Source organism: Sciurus vulgaris, assembly GCF_902686455.1.
Source record: "Sciurus vulgaris genome assembly, chromosome: 6".
Classification (NCBI taxonomy): Eukaryota; Metazoa; Chordata; class Mammalia; order Rodentia; family Sciuridae; genus Sciurus; species Sciurus vulgaris.
This window is the reverse complement of record NC_136466.1, coordinates 32,622,408-32,641,959: the sequence shown is the minus strand read 5'-3', so window position 1 is coordinate 32,641,959 and position 19,552 is coordinate 32,622,408. Positions and strand designations below refer to the sequence as shown.

Sequence of the window (19,552 nt, the reverse complement as noted above, 5' to 3'; positions counted from 1 at the left end):
TTTCTTGAAGTTAAAAAAAAAATGAATGTGGGTCAATATTAAAAAGGATTCAAAGTGAAACTCACCTCTCCCCAAGACACCTAGTTCCCTTCCCTTGAGGCAACTAATTTCTTGTGTGTCTTTTCTGAGACCCTACATGGCATATACATAGTGAATGAAATCTCCCTTTTTGGGTTTAGTGCTGGGCATTGAACCTGGGGCCTTATGCATTCTAAGCATGCAAGTTCTACCACTGAGCTACACCCCCAACCCCAACCCCCAAAATCTTCATTTTTAAAACAAGTGTGTCTTGGTGATTCTAATATTATGGTTTCTCAGAATTTGGAAAAACACACCTACTTTATACCAGGACCCATACTGGGTCCTCAGGCTAGTTGTGTGACCTGGCTACTGCTTAGGATACTCAAGCTTATAAGGTGCCACCGTCTATTTCCCAGGAAGAGAGTCTGAAAGCTACAGCTGCAGAGGGCAAGGGCTGTGCTGCAGATAAAAAATTATGAGAGCTGTGGGCCTTTCATCTTCTGTCATCAGTTGTGGCACCAGGCAGACACTGGATACCATAGTTTGCAGACAAAGACCTGGTAACCCAAGGAGCTGCTTGACCTGCCAGCCCAGTCCCAAACCGAGGAGCTGCAGGTATCTGATTTCTTTAGGGGGCCCTGTGTGGAAATGCCTTTTGTCTTCCTGGTGTCTGGAATACCATCACATGCCTGTTGGCTACGTGAACCAGGCGCCTTGGCCTCCTGGGAAGGAGATGGCAATGTTTTCTTTGTACAGCAGGACAGGGCTGGGCAATTAAACAATCCCTCATTGGGGTGAGGCCATGGAGGGGCTTCCAGGTTTGTCTCTTTCGACCTTATCACAGTCTTCCGGGCGCAGCCTGTACAACAGAGTTCTGTACGGCTGGGCCTGGCTGTTTGGCTCACAGAGGGATTCCCACCTCGGTGGGTGCCTCCCACGTGGGGGCTCAGTGCACGTATACTGAAAGAATGGATTCTCGCTGTTAGATACACGCCTTCTCTCTGGGCTTGGAATTTCAATGGTCATTTGGGCCTGGAAGCCTTTTCAAATGTCAAGGGTGGAAAATAAGGGTCAAGAACATCAAACTGAATGGAGTTAGGTCCAAATCATGGCTCCGCTATTTAAAACGTTCGGAACTTCTTCCCCGACTATAAAGGTGAAAAGGACTAACACTATGTCACTTCATGAGGTTACTGTGGAGAGTGCGTGCAGGTCAGGATGTATCATTTCAGTGACACACTCCTCAGAGGATCGCACACGCACGGATCCACCAGCGTTTTGTTGTTTGTTGTTTCGTCTTTGGAGAACCTCGGGTCTTCACTCCGCTTAGGACAGCCCTTGCCTGAAAGACCCTTCCGGGCCGCGGAGGCACAGCTGCCGGTGGCTGGTGCGGAGACAAAGCCGCGCTCATGGGGGCGGGGGTGAGGCAAAAGCCCCTCCCCTGGCCGCGGTCCTGCCGCTTCTGGCCGGCGGGGCCCGCCCGCACCTGAGCCGCCCCGTCGTCCTCGGCTTGCCGTCAGGCGATCTCGGCGGCCAGCCCAGCCGGCTGTGTGACGCCGCAGGCCCGGGGTCCTCGGCGCCTGCGCCCGCTTGTATAAAGGCCAACGCCGCGCGGCGCCGCTGGAGTGGCCTTGTCCTGCGCCTTTTTCTTTTTTTGTGTGGACGCCGCCCCGCTCCCGTCAGCCCCCGGCCCGCCGTCTTCTGGAGACCAAACACCGTGAGTACCCACCCACGAGCTAGAAGGGGCGGTGACCCCGGGTTACGGGTGGGTGAGGGTACTGCAGCGGCTTTGGTCTGCGCGAGGCGAGGCGAGGCGGGCTGCGACTGGGCCTGGCCTGGCTTGGCCCGGCCTCGCCTCAGGCCCGGTGGAACCCGTTGCCAACCCCGTTCTCCGGGAGGCGCCGTCGGGGCCTGTTCAGCCCCTCTGCGCTCGACTCGACCAGGCCTGTTGGGGCCGCGCGCCCTCGCGGCGCCTCTCGAGTGTGAGCCGAGCTCTGGCTCTGGCTGGGGCCTCTTTTGCTGCGGGCGAGCATCAGCCGGCGCGGAACTCGGCGCAAGGCCCGGGCCGCACCGGGCCTGCCTCGGTGTTGAGCTTGCTGCCGGGGGCACCAGGGAGTGGGTGGCGGCGTAAGAGTGGGCGTGTGTTGGTGCCTGATTTTTTTTGTTGTTGTCGGAAGGGAGAATGGCGGTGGTAGTCCGCTTCATTTTTGGCTTCCTTCTTTTCTCTCTCTTGTATCTATTGTCACTAGCTCCCGGTCCTGCCTCACTGTATTCTGCCGCCAAGTCTGCAGATAAACGTCTTTTTTTAGTGAATATTTCTCGGCCTTGTTTTGCCACGGCGTGGAGCCGCTGAAATTATGTGTAATAGCAGATACACAGTGGTGGTGGCTTTTAGGAGCCCGGGCTTCTGAAAACTTGAGGTGTCTGGCTTTTTAAAGGGGTAGAAAGTTTACCTCCTTTGGTTCACTTTTCAGTAGATTTGGGGAGGCATGCGTTTTTCATCAGAGTGTCATAATAGAACGTATGTGTCATATAACAATGTTCTCCATCCAGTCCAAAAAGAGGTGTCAGAATTTCGGGTCAATGAAAACTTCTTTTTTAATTTAACTTTTTATGAAGTGATAGAAATCACGTTATGCCAACCTAGGAGGGTTACCTAATTTCCCAGTTTAAAAAAAATGATTTTAAATCCGTTATTAGTAAAAATTTTGTATTTAATTCCACCATAACGCTGAAAAGTTCTCTTTGTGAAGTCTAGGATTACAAAGTGCATCGAATTACAGATTAACCGATTGCCTTTCTCTTATTTAGTAAGATCCTGGCTCCCTTAAGAGTAACCTAATACACGAAGTTGACTGTGACTAAGCACATCTTTCTTTATTGTTAATTATTTCAAGGAAATATGGAATTGTTGACTTTTATTAACTGAGTTATTAGATTTATGTTTCTGGAATGGTCTTTGCAGTAGTATGAAATATAAAAATAATGTAAAGTGTTTGGTAATTAAAGTTGGGCTTACTTTAAAACATTTTCTTTCAAATACCTTTTGTTGTTGCCTTGTCACAGGGAGGGTCTGCTGCCCTGGGCCTTTTTCCATTGAGCAGGACAACTGCATTATTGGCAAGCACTAAGTAACATGGAGAAGCAGACGTGTTTGTCAGCTGAAAAGTGAAATCTGATTCTTTCTAGCCTTGAAGGAGAATGCTGAATATTTCAGTGGCTGATTGTAAAACATACTTTACCTTTTTGCTTCCTTCTAGCAGCTTGTTTGCTTGGGTGGTGGCAACAGTAGTCTCAGAAAAGCTGAATGAATAATTTAAGTGATGTAGTGGGTGTTAACTCTTTGAACGTAAAATGGGTGCAATAACTGTTCTAAATGCCAAACTGTACATTTTGATGAAAATTGACACTGTATTTTAATACAGTCCACCTAGAAAGCTTTAAAATTAAGTTAATTAAATAGAGTCATGGTGGGATTGTGAACACCTCAAAGTATGGGCCTATATGTGAATTTTAGAGATCTTGAATTAACTTTACAGTAGGATATTGCTGCTTTTTTCTGAAGATCATAAGAATTTGCTTAGAACTTTTTAGTTTTAGTGGGTTGGTTTGTTTGTTTTGGCAGAACTCAAGTCTTTTGAAGTTAATTGCTTAATTTCATGTAAGAGATCTTGTTCCTAATAAATCATGATTCATTTGAGCTAATAAATGCATTTTTGAAGCAAGTAATAGGTTATTATCAGTATTTGCCCAAAAATCTCAAACTTAGCCATGTGGACAATGAGTAATGAAAGATAAAAAGAACTCTGAATTTTAAGCTCCTTTTGAGGTTTAGGGAATTGTATTAACACCTGTTTATCCTTAAGTCCTTTTATTCTTTTGTATATGGTCTTGCATTGGTTCAAATATAAATGAGCGTATCCTGATCTATTCTGGATATGAACTCATTTTTTACTGGTAGGTATAACTGTGGGGAAATCACTGACTTACTGGATAGCTTTATTTATTTGGACTGACCTTGGGTTTGCAGGTGGTTAATTGTGGCAGTTCTCTTCAAATAGAGTAGTTATTATTCAATGGGAACAGAAAGCAAATAAATATATTTTACTTTGAATAGAACTTGCATCAGAAGTATAGAATATAACTCTTAAAATTATACCAGTAGTGATAGGGCAGACCTTAAAAGCTTCGGTTCCTGGATGTTATACTTTGAAAAAATTTTATAGAAATTCTTGTACTAGAGTACAAGTATTTTTGTGAAGAACTGCTTACAACAGTGTTTTACAGTGTTATATACTGTAGGTTCTTTAAACTTTAATATAATTTAATAAGTTAGACATGACAGACCATAGTTCATGAAATGTCAGATAGAACCTAGTATTTCTTGGATTTCACATTCAATGTACCTTTTTAGATGCCTTCAATTAAGTTGCAGAGTTCTGATGGGGAGATATTTGAAGTTGATGTAGAAATTGCCAAACAATCTGTGACAATCAAGACCATGTTGGAAGGTAAGTCTATCAGAAAATCTGGGTGGGTGGAAAGGGGAAAAAAATCTGTAATTTGAGATAAATTGGGAATATTGAATTTGTGTGAAAAACACCTGTCATAGATTCAAGCATATGAAAGAGTAACATTTTGATTTTTTTGTCCCTAAAGTATAAACTGCGTTGTTCTGACTCGGGTCATCTTTTCTGCAGCAGTGTCTGAATTAATGACATATTTGATCCTTACAAAAAGGATAAAATTGTAAGTTAATAAAGACCAAAGTGATTTTCAGGTGTCAGACAGTGGCCTATTTGTGTTTGAATGAATTTGGATTCATGATTTTTTTTTTACTTTCTTTTTGGTACTGTGGATTGAACCCAGGGGCCCTTTGCTACTAGCTATACCTGCAGTCCTTTTTTTTTTTTTTTGAGACAGGGTCTCTGCATTTCTGAGGGGCTCACTGAAGTTTCTGAGATTGGCCTCCAACTCAAAATCCTCCTACATCAGCCTCCGAGTCTCTAGGATTATAGGCTTGTGCCACTGTGCCCAGCTGGATTCACAAATTCTAATGACAAAAACTATAGCCCTTGGGAAAGGGCTATCTTACTGTATTGTAAACACCTTGTTTTAGCATAGGGAGTAAGCTCGGTAGATTGTAAACCCTGTAGATGCTGTTTTTTTCTTTAAAACAAGGTTTCCATTGTATTATTCCTCTGAAACTGCTTTAAAGTATATATGGAACACAGCAAAGTGAGACAAGAAAACAGGTCTTGAAACTTTGAAACCTTCATAGTGTTATCAGTGGGCTGGTGCACATTAACGGTACATGGGAGACCTATAAGTCAGTGTCTAAAATTGATGGGGACAAAACTTTTTAGCAATGGTGTTCTTTAGCACTGAAATGTCAGAGGTTTTTATATAAGCAAGATCTGCAGCTTACATATAATTAAATGAAGAGAAAGATTATGTGCCAGTTGCTAGTTATATGCTGGTGCAAAGAAGGTTGAGAGAGACTATTTGCCCTTGAAGAATTTATAAACTTGGAAGGAAGGGGAGCCAGACACTAAACAAAGCAAACTGTCACTTGTTGTAATTAATGCATTAATAAAGTTGTGTGCCAAGTGATGCTGCAAGGACATCTTGATGATTTTCCTTAGGCTTTTGGAAAGACTGCAGTATGTAGTACTAGTAAGGTTACACATATTTCAAGGGTGGGGATATAGCCAACCTACTCAGTTGGTAGAGTGCTTGCCTAGCATGTGCAAGACCCTGGGTTCATTCCCCAGCACCATCACCAAAAACAAACAAACAAAAACATTAAAAAAGGGCTGGGAATGTGACTCAGTGGTTAAGTGCCCCTGGGTTCAATCCTTGATATTAAAAAAAAAAAAAAGAAAAGAAAATCAAATTTATATAGCAGTCTCCTAGCCAATTTCGGATCTTGGCCCCTGACTTTTAAACTGCTAGGGATAGACTTGGATTGCATGGTGGGTTATTAGTATAAACTGGAAGATGAGGTTAGTGCAGGACTGCGGTTTTAAGAATATAGTAATCAGAATTGGACAAATCAGTGGAGTTGTGGAAACAAAGGGAAGAGGAAGCATTTCTAGATGACTAGAATGGTTGCCAGATTCATATTTTATAAACTGATCACTTAGGGTTTTATTATAATTAATAAGTTAGAGAACTTCTAACATTTTTAGGTGTGGTAGAGGTAGAAGCTGAGTTATGGAGAATGTGTCTTCAATTTTCTGAGTAAGCGACTTCTGCTTTCCAATAAAAGCTGAACATAGCATTATTTTTGGTTATTGGTACCAGTCTTGTGGCACTTGCAGTCCTATATCCTTGTAACTTACACACATAGATCGCTTCTATTAAGTTTATAAACCCCTTGGTACATCCCACAGTCACTGTTCATCCAAGTACCTGTTGAATGAAGAAATATGGTATGGTCAGTAATAAAGAATATGAAAGCAATCCAAGTATCTCTAAAGGCAGGTGAGTAAGGCTTTATGTAAAAGATGTAGAAACTGATAGTAAAATTGCTGCCTGTATACTTGCTTTGGCCATGAAAGTGTTCTTTATTTCATCTTAGTTGGTGCCTGACACACTAATCTGTCCCATGCTGCTTCAAAGAACATTTGCCAATCTTAAGAACATAGGGCTCCTTGAAGGTTTTATGTCAGCTTTGATCACTGAAGCAAGCAAGTGGATTGATAGCAACAGCTAAATGATTCCATAGCTTTTGGAAATCAGGTGAATGGTTTTAAGTACAGTGGCTTATATAGGATTCTAGCCTCTTGAAGATTAGAGTCTTTTGAGTTTGGCAACTTACTGCTTTCCTTGTTTTGCATCTGCAGTGTCTCTGGTTAGAGTTTCATGTGACTTAGGAAACAAAATAAAACCTTTTAATCACAAGACAATCAGAAGTGAAAATCTTGGCATGTGTACATGTGGATTGGCTTATTTGTTCAGGTCCAGAGTCTGGTATCAGGACACAGGTTTCTTTTAGAAGACCTTGAAACTAAATAGCTTAAAAGAATGACTGTTGCTACTTGTGCATTTGTTCTAAAAACAAAAATGCTGCACATAAGTGCTTGAGAAGTAAACCTTTACAACTCTCAAGGAGCTTAATTTTAATGCAACTTAAGCTTTCTTCCAAATAACCTTTGGAACTAAAAAACTGGTCTTCTGTTTTGTTTCCCATTATCTTAACTCCCCAAGCAAGAGTACTTTACATAGTGTAACTTCTTTTCTCTCGTTTAATTAAAAATACATTCATACTTATTCAGGAAGAATAAAAATAATCCAAATGGAACTTGAGATGTGGACATTTTGTAGTTTTACTTTAGGCTGAAATGGGATCAGGGTCAGTATTGGTGGGAAGCGAGTGCATCTACCCATCCAAGATAAGATGAATTAAATTCTTTTTTAATTTACTCCTTCCCTCCTCAGTACTGGGGAGAACCCAGAGTGGTCTGCCTCTGAGCTATACATCCCCATCTTTTTTTTTTTTTTTCTTTCCCCCTCTGAAGTCAGGTCTTGCTAAGATGCCCAGATTGACCTGGAATTTGCAGTCCTCCTGCTTCAGCCTCCTAAATAGCTGCGATGGCAGTCATGCACCACTGTGCCCAGTTTGAATCTGTTCTTACCTTTACTACTCTGTTGGAACTGCCTATTAAACTTAGTAACCTCCAAGTGGTCACATTCCTTATCTGTTTTTGATTGTTATCTAGACCTGTTGACAGTATTTGACACTTGAAAATTGGCTTTCAGTCGTTTTCAAGCATCTTCTGTCTCCCATCTTTAAAACCTGCTGTTCCCTAGGGCTTAATCCTTGGACTTCTTTGTTTCTATACTCATTCATTCCCATAGTTCCATGAATCATGGCTCTTGCAATTCCCAAACTTACCAATACATCCAATATATATATATATATATTTTTTTTTTGTTATTTGTTTTTGCAGAGGGGTACTGGGGGTTGAATGCAGGGGCACTTTACTACCGAGCTGCATCCCCAGCCCTTTTAATTTTTTGTTTTATAGAGACAGGGTCTTACAGGGTCTTGCTGAGTTGCCGAGGCTTTGCTCAAACTTGAGCTCCTCCTGCCTTAGCCTCCCGAGTTGCTGGGATTATGGGCATGTACCACAGTGCCTGCCTTTGACAGCCTTAATAGTTGCTGGTGGCAGCTCCATCCTTCCTATGCCATAAAACTCAGGCTTCTCTGACTCCTTTTAAATTCTTCCATTTTCTTGGCAAATTCTTTGGGCTTTTCCTTCAAAATGCATATAGGATTAAACCATTTCTTCTTACCTACAAACCTTGTTCAAGCCACCATCTTGTTCCCGAATTGTTGAAACCAGTCTTTGTTTCCCTGTTTTCTCCTTCCTGTTTCTTCTTATGCCAGAAAGCCCATATCTTACTACTATTTAGCTCTGTTACTCATTCTTATCTGCTTCACTTCCTATTTGTTAACATCAATCTAGTAATATTAGATTCCTTAGTGTTTTTGTTTATTTTATTTAGTTTTTGAGATGGAATCTTGTTAGGTTGCCTGGGCTGATCCTTAGTGTTTTCAGAACATGCCAGATACTCCTGAGTGCATTTGCTTTTCCTTGGTTTCCTCTGCTTATGTGTTTTTGCCTCTTTTAGGATTTTACTAGAATAATCTCAGGAGAAATTCTTTAATTGCAGTAACTCCCCCCACCCTCCTGTATTCCCCCCGCCATGCTCCTGTATTCATTGCTGACTTTCTCCTGCCTAGGATGGCATCTTGTATATGTTAAGTAATGTTTTACTAAGCATTGGCCCTGTTGCATCACTGATAACTCTTATTTTAACCAATATAGTACTATGTAACTTTTGGCCTCTAATTTTGGTATTTGGTAACAATTACATAATTTTTTGTTAGGCAGCTCTTTAGTTGTGTAGAAACTGAAGGATAGGTCCTTTTGATTTAAAAAAAATTTCTATTCGGAATTTTTTTGTTTATTTGGAGGTGCTGGAGATTGAACCCAGGGCTTTGCGCATGCTCAGTAAGCACTCTACCAACTGAGCTATATCCCCGCTTTCTATTTAGATATTTTAAACCAAGTTAGGTGTGATGGCGCATGCCTGTAACCTCACTGATTTGAGGAGCTGGATCAGGAGGAACCTAAGTTTGAGACCAGGCTGGGCAACTTAGCTAGACCCTGTCTCAAAATTAAAAAAGGGCCGGGGGGACTGGGGATGGAGCTCAGTAGTAGAATACCTCCAGGTTCAATCCTCAGTACTGTCCCCGCCAGCCACTCAAAAAAAAAAAAAAAAAAAAAGAAAGAAAGAAAAGAAAATAGAAAAAAAGATTCACTAACCACTTTTACCTGGAATAATACTGGGGATTGAACCCAGAGTATTCTCTACCACTGAACTCCATACCCAACCTTTTATTAAATTTCATTTTGAGACAAGGTCTGGCTAAGTTGCCCATGCTGGCCTTGAACTTGGGATCTTCCTGCTCCAGCCTCCTGAGTCATTGGAATCTGGCTCACCCAACTATTTTGTAAATTTGAGTTAGACCTTTTTACCAGAGAAACTTGTAGATTCATTATTGTAGGTAATAAGTGCTTGATAGACAAAATGCAAGGGTATATGTTGAAAGTAAGTCCCTCAAACCCACATACTCTTTTTAACTTCCTTAGACTTAATATCATTAACAGTTCCTTAAGTATTCTGGAGCTAATTTTTAGAAAAATGTGTAAACACAATTCTTACTTTTATTCAGATAACATTTATCTTTTTACCTGGCTTTAAAAATTTTTCTTGAGATCATACCAGTATGTGTGGGTTGTCTGCCTCATTTTTGTCACTGGCTGCATGACCTACTACTGTGTGTGTGTGTGTGTGTATATATATATCTTTAAGCTGCTTTTATTTTTTTGTTTTGCAGTACTGGGGGTGGAAACCATGGGCTTCATATATGAATGGATTGAAATTTTATTACTTATGAGGCTTTTCACTATTTTTCTATGTAGTCCATCTGGAGAATTTGATACAAAGATAGTGAGGATAAGGGTCTTGCCTTAAATTTTTTTTCCAGACGACTGGCTATCTTAAGTCATCTTTTCATTTAGCCCCTCTTTTTAAATCACTTTTCTTTCTAATTAAAAACTTCCCTTTTATTATATTCTGGTCCTACTCACACAGCTTTACATAATTTGGGGTGGATCATGGGCCCATTGTCAGGAACCACCAATTTTAAATGCTCTTAAGATAATTCTTAGTAAAGGACTTTGTATTTTCTTTCAGACAATATTTCTTGGAAGTTTGATATAGCCTAGTTGGAGTAGTACAGAGTTGGGAAATAATGGTCACTCTCTTCTGGTTTTCTTAGATTTGGGAATGGATGATGAAGGAGATGATGACCCAGTTCCTCTACCAAATGTTAATGCAGCAATATTAAAAAAGGTAAGGTCTTTTATTTTTTTATTCATTTATTTTTTGGTTTTGGTGATTGAACCCAGGGCATTGAACATGCTAAACACATGATCTCCCACTGAACTGTATCCCCAGCCCCTTGTAAGGTCTTTGATGAATTTAGCTTTCAAGCTTCTACATGCTTCCATTGTTCCTTTGTCTAGAGAGTAGTTCTGAATCTAGCATGTGATGCTTCTAATCCTGAAATAGGAAAATGTAGTTGTTCTTTTATTTTGGGGTAGATCAAAATTTTCTGAAAGTAGACTCAACCACAGTTGAACTTTTTCTGGTATAGATTTTATCGAGGTATATACTGTCAGTGTTTACCTGTCATCAGTTAAGTCCTTTCTACTTAAAATATACTTAATCATATTAGAACTTATTGACTAAATTACTTTTAAATTTGACTGTTCAACACTTCCTTGAATTATTTTGAACAATAGTAGTCCTAGTATATAGAAAAAAGTTCTGTGTGCTCTGTTGCCACAGATGACCATTGTCATTGGTTATTAAAAGGACTTGTTTTCTTTTTTTGTGGTGCTGGGCAGGGATAGAACTTGAAGCTTTATGCATGCTAATCACATGCTCTACCGCTGAGAGAAAGGTTTCTATACTTGGTACACTTGTGCAAGGATTTCTATGGTAGATGATTTTAGATGTAAGAAATCTGGGTCACAAGATGGTTTATACACCTAAATTTTCATAGATCTTGGTAAATAGCCTTCTATAAAAATACTTCTCAGAGCATCATGGAATTGAATCATGACTACCTTAGAGTTATATTTTTCAAATGACTAAAACCAAAAATAAAGGAACACGTAACACTTCATTCTCATTTCCCTGTTAACTCTGATCCCCCTCCTTCAGGTAATCATTTATTCTTCCAGTATTTTGTGTTGCAGATATTAACAAATAAGTGTATTTTTTTTTTTTTCATTCTTAAGGTAGCAGCCTATATACTTTATTCATATAACCAAATGAAATGGTGATCTTTCAACTCATAACATCCTTTTTTAAAAATTCTATGTAGTATGATCATGACTGTAAGTAGTTTTTGTAATTTTTTTAACAAGGCCTTGTGAATATCTGAGTAGTCTTTTGCATTAGCACATTTTTAAGAATATAAAATGGTGATTTTATTATAAAATGTATGCCATCTATTGATCATTCACTTTTCTTTTAAAGAAACACACAAACATGAAAATGGAACAAACATCTCCAGGACTCACTAGCCCTTGGTGGATAGGAAGAAGCCCTGAATGGAGAACCCACAAATGTTTTTCTTTATGCCTAATGTCTCAATTTCTTAATTCACTTTGGGCTGCCATTTTTTTTGTCACCTCTTGGCTAGAAGAGTCATGTACAGGAAGGTCACAACCAACTTTAAGGCTATCTGATGCTAACAACTTCTATATACTCCCAGCCGACCTTTGCTTTCTTTATTTGAGTTACCTTTGGGACTGGTTATATTCTTTCATTGTAGCTTCTGTTTATCTCAGAGCACAAAAACTCTAAAATACATGTGCAGTTTCTATGTTCAAGTATAAAAGTTTATTTCAGGACAGTCCTGGTGGCTATAGTGTTTATACCCCTGTAGTGAGTGTCTATTGGTCATACCCTTGGACAAGCTGGTCAAGTGGCAACCCAGTACAGGGGGCATACATAAACTCTACCACTGCCAAATTTGCTCCCTATACAATTCAGACACCACACCACAAACAAGGCAGAAATCTGGAACTCACTGCTCTTATGGAGCAGGAATCCATTTATTTGCCATTAATTAAATGAAGTTTTCGAAAGGTATCCTGAGGCGGAGCTGGAGAGTCTGACTCTCTGGCTCTGGAGAGAGCCCTGGCACAGCTTCTCTTTTCTGGGAAGTCAGGAACTCATAAAGTGCTCTTTCATTCTGCAGATTGAAGAAATGGTTCACCTTCGAATCCCCTTTGTATTTTATTTTGAAACAGGGTCTTGCTAAGTTGCTGAGACTGAACTCAAACTTGGGATCCTACCTCAGTCTCCCGGTTTACTGGGAGTACAGGAGTACACCACCACTACTTCTTACATAATTGAAATAACTTCTTAAAAAGCTATTATTTAATTTATTGAAATCCCTTATGCTTGACTTTTCCCTTTTGAAATAGTTCGTGTGTGTGTGTGTGTGTTGGCAGTATAATTTCTCAACTATGTCATTTTCTCTCAGCTTGTTAATTCTCCCAATATTTTACTATGAAAAAGTTTTAAAGGTAAAAGTCTAAAGAATTACATAGCAATTACTTAACACTTCCAGCATTGATTATTGGTCTTTATGTGTGCTATACATAATTTGAATAGTCAGTTTTCTGAAACTTTATGATATATTCATTCCCCCACTAAGAGAACATGGATTTTCCTGCTTTGTCCTATATCAGTAGTTATATGCTCATGTCTTGGTATTTAGAATTGCTTGGTTATATAAGTGTAATGCACATATTTGGTTTTATTAGGTAGCACTAGATTCTTTTTCAAGGGATTTATACTAATTTATACTCTCTAGTCGATGACTTGAGTTTCCTTTAAATACTGCAACTAACTAGTATCATCAGAATCTTGATTGATTTTTCTGTTTAGTGTCTGACAGTATTATTTTTATATCTAATGAGGCTCAGCATGTTTGACTATTCAGATTTCTTTTGTTAATTGCCTGTATATATCTTTAACCTGTTTCCCCATAGCAGTTTTTAGGATTTTTATATTCTGTAAGCTAATCCATTGGTAGTTGTACACGCCTCTGGTATCTTCCAGTCATTATCCTGTCAGACTTTGATTCTTTTTGCACATTTTAAAAAATGTCTGCATAGTTTGTTTTTATCTAAAAAGACTTTGCCCTTTAGGGTTGTAAAGATTCTTCAGGTTTCATTTTTTCTATTCAGGTTTGGCTATTAACTTATTATTCAAATCAGCCTCTAGCTAGTTATCCCAGTGTAGGAATAATGCTATCCTAGCAGTGGGGTGACAAAATGTCCCAGAGGAATTGAACTTTCTTTGTTGTAGGTCATTCAATGGTGCACACATCACAAGGATGACCCTCCTCCTCCTGAGGATGATGAGAACAAAGAAAAGCGAACAGATGATATCCCTGTTTGGGACCAAGAATTCCTGAAAGTTGACCAAGGAACACTTTTTGAACTTATTCTGGTATGTTTTTAATGTATAAGATTGTTCTAGAACCTTTACCACTTCTTATAGAGTTGAATTTACTCAATTCATTGATACTGAATTTTAAAGTTTCTAAATTCACATGTAATACTATGTGTAAATTCACATAATAATTACATTAAATGTAAGTGGTTCAAACGCCAGTTATAAAGCAGAGATGTCAGAGCAGATAAAAAGTAAGACTTGCCTACATGCACTCTGTAAGAAACACACTTTAAATATAAAAGTACAGTTGGGTTAGGATGGAAAAAGATGAGAGTAATGCTGTAACAGTAGTCAAAACAAAGCTGGAGTGACTATATAAAACTAGATTTAGGATCAAAGACTATTAACAGGGTTAGAGAGGGCATAATCATAAACATTTATCTACCTAAAAGCAGAACTTCCAAAATTGAAGCAAATCCAAGAAAAAGGAGAAATATACAGATCTGTGGGTTGGGGATGTAGCTCAGTGGTAGGGTGCTTGCCTAGCGTGTTCAAAACCCTGGGTTCTATGCCCAGTCCTGCAAAAAGAAAAGGAAAAAAAAAAAAAAACCAAACTATCATAGTTAGAAATTATTGCAGTACCTGTCTTGTAGACAGAAAAACAGTAAAGATTTGGAACACTAAATTAACACCACTAACTTTTCTTAATTAACATCTGAAGACATTATATATGTTGTCAATACGAACCATGTTCTGAGCTATAAAGCAAGTCAAATTTAAAAGAATTCAAGTTCTACAGTGTATTCGTTAACTTCAATGAAATTAAATTAGAAATCAGTAACAGAAAGATACCTGGGAAAATCTGCAAATATTTGAAAACACATTTCCAAGAAACTCGGGTCAAAGAAGAAATCCAAAAAATTAAAGTATGCTGAACTGAATATAAGTAAAATACTTAAAATTTCTGGGGCACAGCTAAATTAAAACCTGAAAGAAAGTGATAGCACTAAAAACACTTAGATTAGAAGAGTTTCAAGCCAGCAAGCTAAACTTCTACCTTAAACTAATGAAAGATGAAATAGCTTATAATAAGCAGAAGAATAAGAGTATTAAATTAACTAGCATTTTAAGCTTAGACGTAGATTGTCAGTTACTAATTTGGTTTTAGCATGAAACATCTAGTATACTTCAATGAAAACAGCCATCATTTTACAGGCTGCAAACTACTTGGACATCAAAGGTTTGCTTGATGTTACATGCAAGACTGTTGCCAATATGATCAAGGGGAAAACTCCTGAGGAGATTCGCAAAACCTTCAATATCAAAAATGACTTTACTGAAGAGGAGGAAGCCCAGGTAAGTAGTAGTGCACAGTTTTGTCTTTGATCACATGGTTTTCAAGAGACTAAAACTCATTAACATGACAAGAAAAGAGGTGCCTTTATCAAGGAATCCTGAAACTTGAGGGGATAATAGTTACTTTCTGAGTCCTACACATACTCTTACTGCTCTCTCCCTGAGTCTGAGTCACTTAGATAATACTGTTCTTTTATAAACATAAGAAAAATGAGTTTTGAACCAAAAAAGCTCCTTCATATTCATAAAATTTCTAATTTTAGTACCTGGGTACATAGGCCATACATATGTATGGCCAAAAGCAGGGCCAAAGGATGAGTATATGCTAGAATACTTCAGAGCAACTTAGTGAATGGGGAGGAAGTGAACAAACAGATCAGAATGCCTGTTGACATGGCTGTGAACCAAAATTATATGAATAAACTAAATTTTCCCTGTCAATTTTGACTAAATTGAATTATCCATTGCCTTTTGTTCTGTTTTGTTTTTAATAATTTCAGCAGAACTAGAGTAAAAATCTGGGGAGGCAAACAAAGGGAATCAGAAACTGTAAACTAGTATTTTTCTGTGTTTTACCTGTCCTTCTGACTCATCCCAGGCTGTTGATGAGTCAGTATGTAATATAAGTCTTAGGAAGACTACTCAAGTAAAGGTATTTCCTTATGTCTGTCTCTTCTTCTAGGTACGCAAAGAGAACCAGTGGTGTGAAGAAAAGTGAAATGTTGTACCTGACACTGTAACACTATAAGGATTGTTCCAAATACTAGTTGCACTGCTCTGTTTATAATTGTTAATATTAGACAAACAGTAGACAAATGCAGCAGCAAATCAATTGTATTAGCGTAATATTGTCCTTATTGCATGTGTAGTTTGAGTAGAGACTCCAAACCTATGGCTGAATTTCTTCTAGTATGAGAGCAAGTTTCTTTTTTCTTTACTCTGAATAAAACTGAACTGTGGTTCTCTGTAGAAAGTGGCATTTTGGGCTTTCCCTCCTTTTGTAAAGCAATTTCTGCATAGTTTATTGTCCAGTTAACTTTAGTGAGCTTTTAAAAGTTGGCATTGTAAATAAAACAACTTGCAAAAAGTTTTCTGAAATAGAATTAACAAAATATTATCTTTATTCATGAGTTGGAAACTGGAAAAAGGCTACTTGAAGTAAACGTTTTCAGTTGGGAGTGTTAGGATGTCTTCCAGCCTCCTCGACTCAATCAGTACCACTGGGGTTGATTAGCCTGTATGTGACAGGGCTCCCTTAACTGGACTGAAGGACTTGGGTTTTTGGTTTTTTTGGGGATTTTTTTTTTTTTTTTTTCTTAATCTCAGCTTTGAATATGTTGCCTAAAGACTCATTTATTACCCAGTTTGTGGATTTTGGGGGGAGAAATGTAACTAGACAGTTTGATAGCTTTTCAATTAAAAAGGACACTTAATTCATGTGGTATGTCATCTTTTTATAATCAGTGTTCCCATGTGGGGGAAGCTATTCCTACTACTTGCATGTAAAAAGTAATTTAACCTTTAACATTGAAATATGTGGCAAAACCCAGAAAACATTCATCATGAGTGCAAGATACTTTCAATAAAAAGTAAGTTGTGTAGTAGGTAGTAAATAGTTTGTTTTGTGAACCTACATGTCTTTTCACTTTGTTAAATGACTTACATCTGGTTTAGCTTGAAAAATGTTCTTAGGCAGTTTATGTTCTAGCTCACTGAAGGCTACTGACATAACCAGAGGCTACTGATAACTTCTGTCTCTTCTAATTGTCATTTATGTGATTAACTGGAGCCAGTGCTTCATTTCCTCACACAAAACTGCATGCCACTGTTTCCCTCTACAGTAGAATGAAAATTTTTTGATGGCTTTAGATAGTTCACAATTTTTTCCTTTCCTACCATGCTCCCTTTTTCTTTGAGTTATTCTTATCTGTATTCATATGTAATTTTATTGTATTTTCTTTACACTTACTGTGAGTTGTTGTGGTGCAGGTTATCATGACAGTAGCTTGCTTTTACTTTTCCTCCCATTTGTTCCAAATTCATCTTACCTAATAAAATCCCGTATGTAGTCTCACATAATTCTCAACTTATTTTTTTTCCCAGAGATAGCAAACTACAATATGCATGTGGGTCATACCTGGCTCAATCTATTTTTATAGTTTTTGAGCTAAAAATGGTTTTGTATTTAAAAAAAAAAAAAACTATAACAAGAAGACATTGTATTGACCAAAAAAACCTAAAATAGCTGCTGGCTAGCATTTTGCAGAAAGTTTGCTGACCCCTACAATTACTCTTAGGAAATAAACTTGTTTTCCATTTGCCCGGTCAGTGGGGAAGGTAGCAGTCCTAGCTCTGGATTGTCTCATCTACCAATTCCTGCTATAATGATCAACTCCTACAATAAATTTAACCATCTCAGGTAACCCTTGTAGTGTCTTGACAAACTCAGATCTTCATTGAAGGTCTGAAATTACTAGCTTGTGCCATATTGAATTTGTAAAGGAAATTTCAGCTTTTGGACAACAGAAGCCTATTATCATTAGCTCTTGATCTGCATAACATTTTGAAGTTGCTACAATGACAGGCCTAAATAACATCATTATCTGTATTTAAAGGATAATCATTCAAAAAGATGAAAGACAACATGGTAGTTTAAATTTTTGTTTCATTCTTGACTTAACTATGGCCCTAAGTCTTTGTGTGTGCGCACGCATCTGTGTATGTGTATGTGTGATACTAGGGATTGAACCCAGGGACCCTCTACCCCTCACCTATATCCCTTTTTATTTTTGAGAATGAATCTTGCTAAGTTTTGAGGCTGGCTTTGAACTTGTGATTTTGCTGCCTTGGCCTCCCCAGTATCTGGTGGTGATTGCAGGAGTGTACTACTGTGTTCACTGGGCAAATAGCTTTTTGTGGTGCTGGGAATTGAACCTAGAGCTTATACATGCTAGGCAAGCACTCTACCTACTACTGAGCTATGTCCCCAGCCACCCACACTTTTTTTGGGGGGGGATGGCATTTTGCTATGCTGCCCAGGTTGGCATCAGTCTTCTGCCTCCTAGGTGGCTGGACACTGAATGCCCATAAATAAATAGAAGATCCTGATAATCTCAGATTAATGGAAAGCTGATAACTCATCCTGGGAAAAACAGGCTATTTACCCAAATAAATCCTAAGCATGGTGTTAAGAAGCCCTTTTTAGACTGGCTGCAGTGATGTCTTCCTAACCTTTTTTCTCTATTCCTGCTGCATGCTCATTGTTCCTTTAATTTGTCTACCAAGAGTGTTCCAGGCTCACACTTACAGAGTAACCCTTTCCCATTATCTGTAACAGCTAGACCTCAGTCTTCAAAGATATATTCATGCTTATGTTCTTACCTATTGTACTAAACAAATGTGGTGAAGGTCATACTTGAGGTTGGAATCTTACCTCTGCTTCTTAGTGCCTACATGGCCTTGGACAAGTTAAAAACAGTAGCTTCTATGATTTCAGTCTAATGCAGTCTGCTTTACATTAGTTGTTCCAAGACTTAGAGGCCCTTTCGGGGGGGACTTACCTTTATTTAGCAGCACTGCTCCATGTATTCCTGTATTAACGTAAGTGAAAGATCTCCATGAGAAGAGGAGAACTGGTTAATAGCCTTTGAAAGGTTTGGAAGCTGGTTAGTGGTGATAAATCATAAAGACATTCTTTAATTACTAATATATATAGGAGAGGGGAGAAATCCCTTCTTTTTTGAAAAAAATGTTTTTAGTTGTAGATGGATACAGAACCTTTATTTTGTTTTTTATTTGGTGCTAGGGATCCGACCCAGTGACTCATAGGTTCTAAGGCAAGCCCTCTACCACTGAGCCACAACCCCAGCCCAGAAATCCCTTCTTGATAAACCTCGAAGCTTAACTTATTTTGCCAGGAAAGAGAATGAGAGGTAGGTGTTTGGCAAATTTGTGTGACTGCCACATAGGATTAAAGAACATTTGTCAACTTTTTTCTATGTCCATAAAAATGCATAGATGCCTCCTGCAGTGTGATGTGCTTTTTTTTTTTTTAAGGTAATGAAGACTTCTCTGACAATTCTTTGGCTTGTCACTTATGATCTAGAAGTAAACCATATCCTTCCTTAATGTTAGCTTACGACTTTCTCCCTAACCCTATCATGGGTTAAGGATATGCCTCCTCAGATTCTAATAATTCTTATATTGTAAAAGCAAGTTATTTCTTTTGATATGTCATTGTGTTTTATTGGCTCGCTTTCTTGAATATACCCTTAATATACAAAGTAGGTATTGCTTTATACTTTTTATACTTTTCTAAAGATTCATAAAGACATCTCTTTAAGTTAGAGAATTCAGGAGCTTGAGTTTAAAAAAATGCCTTAGAGGAATTTGAGATCTGGAACAATAAAGTGATAGGAACTAGAGTCTGCCAGAGTGGGCCTCTCTTGTTTCAAAGAACCTTGTTAAATCATTGTAGCCTGAGGAGCTTTAAGAAGGCCCTGAAGAGAGTTGGGATTGCAGTTCATGCAGCTCAATGGTAGAATGCTTATCTAGTATGTGGAAGGCCCTGGGTTCAGTTAACAGCACTGATAAAAAGAGACCTCTGAAGAGACTA

The 19,552-nt window shown here is 38.6% G+C and overlaps 1 protein-coding gene across 2 annotated transcripts; it reads left to right on the top strand.

The window, feature by feature from the left end:
• The first annotated feature begins 1,584 nt into the window (after nt 1-1,584).
• On the top strand, nt 1,585-16,374 carry SKP1 (S-phase kinase associated protein 1). Of its 2 annotated transcripts, XM_079144286.1 has the most exons (6): nt 1,585-1,738; nt 4,436-4,532; nt 10,379-10,452; nt 13,492-13,635; nt 14,797-14,937; nt 15,620-16,374. In XM_079144286.1, the coding sequence occupies exons 2-6, from the start codon at nt 4,436-4,438 to the stop codon at nt 15,653-15,655; spliced, it is 492 nt and encodes a 163-aa protein (XP_079000412.1). In that variant the 5' UTR covers nt 1,585-1,738; the 3' UTR covers nt 15,656-16,374. The 2 variants fall into 2 exon arrangements, with proteins under 2 accessions (XP_079000412.1, XP_079000413.1); XM_079144287.1 differs by lacking the exons at nt 1,585-1,738; nt 4,436-4,532 and adding an exon at nt 5,927-6,507.
• The last annotated feature ends 3,178 nt before the right edge of the window (nt 16,375-19,552 follow it).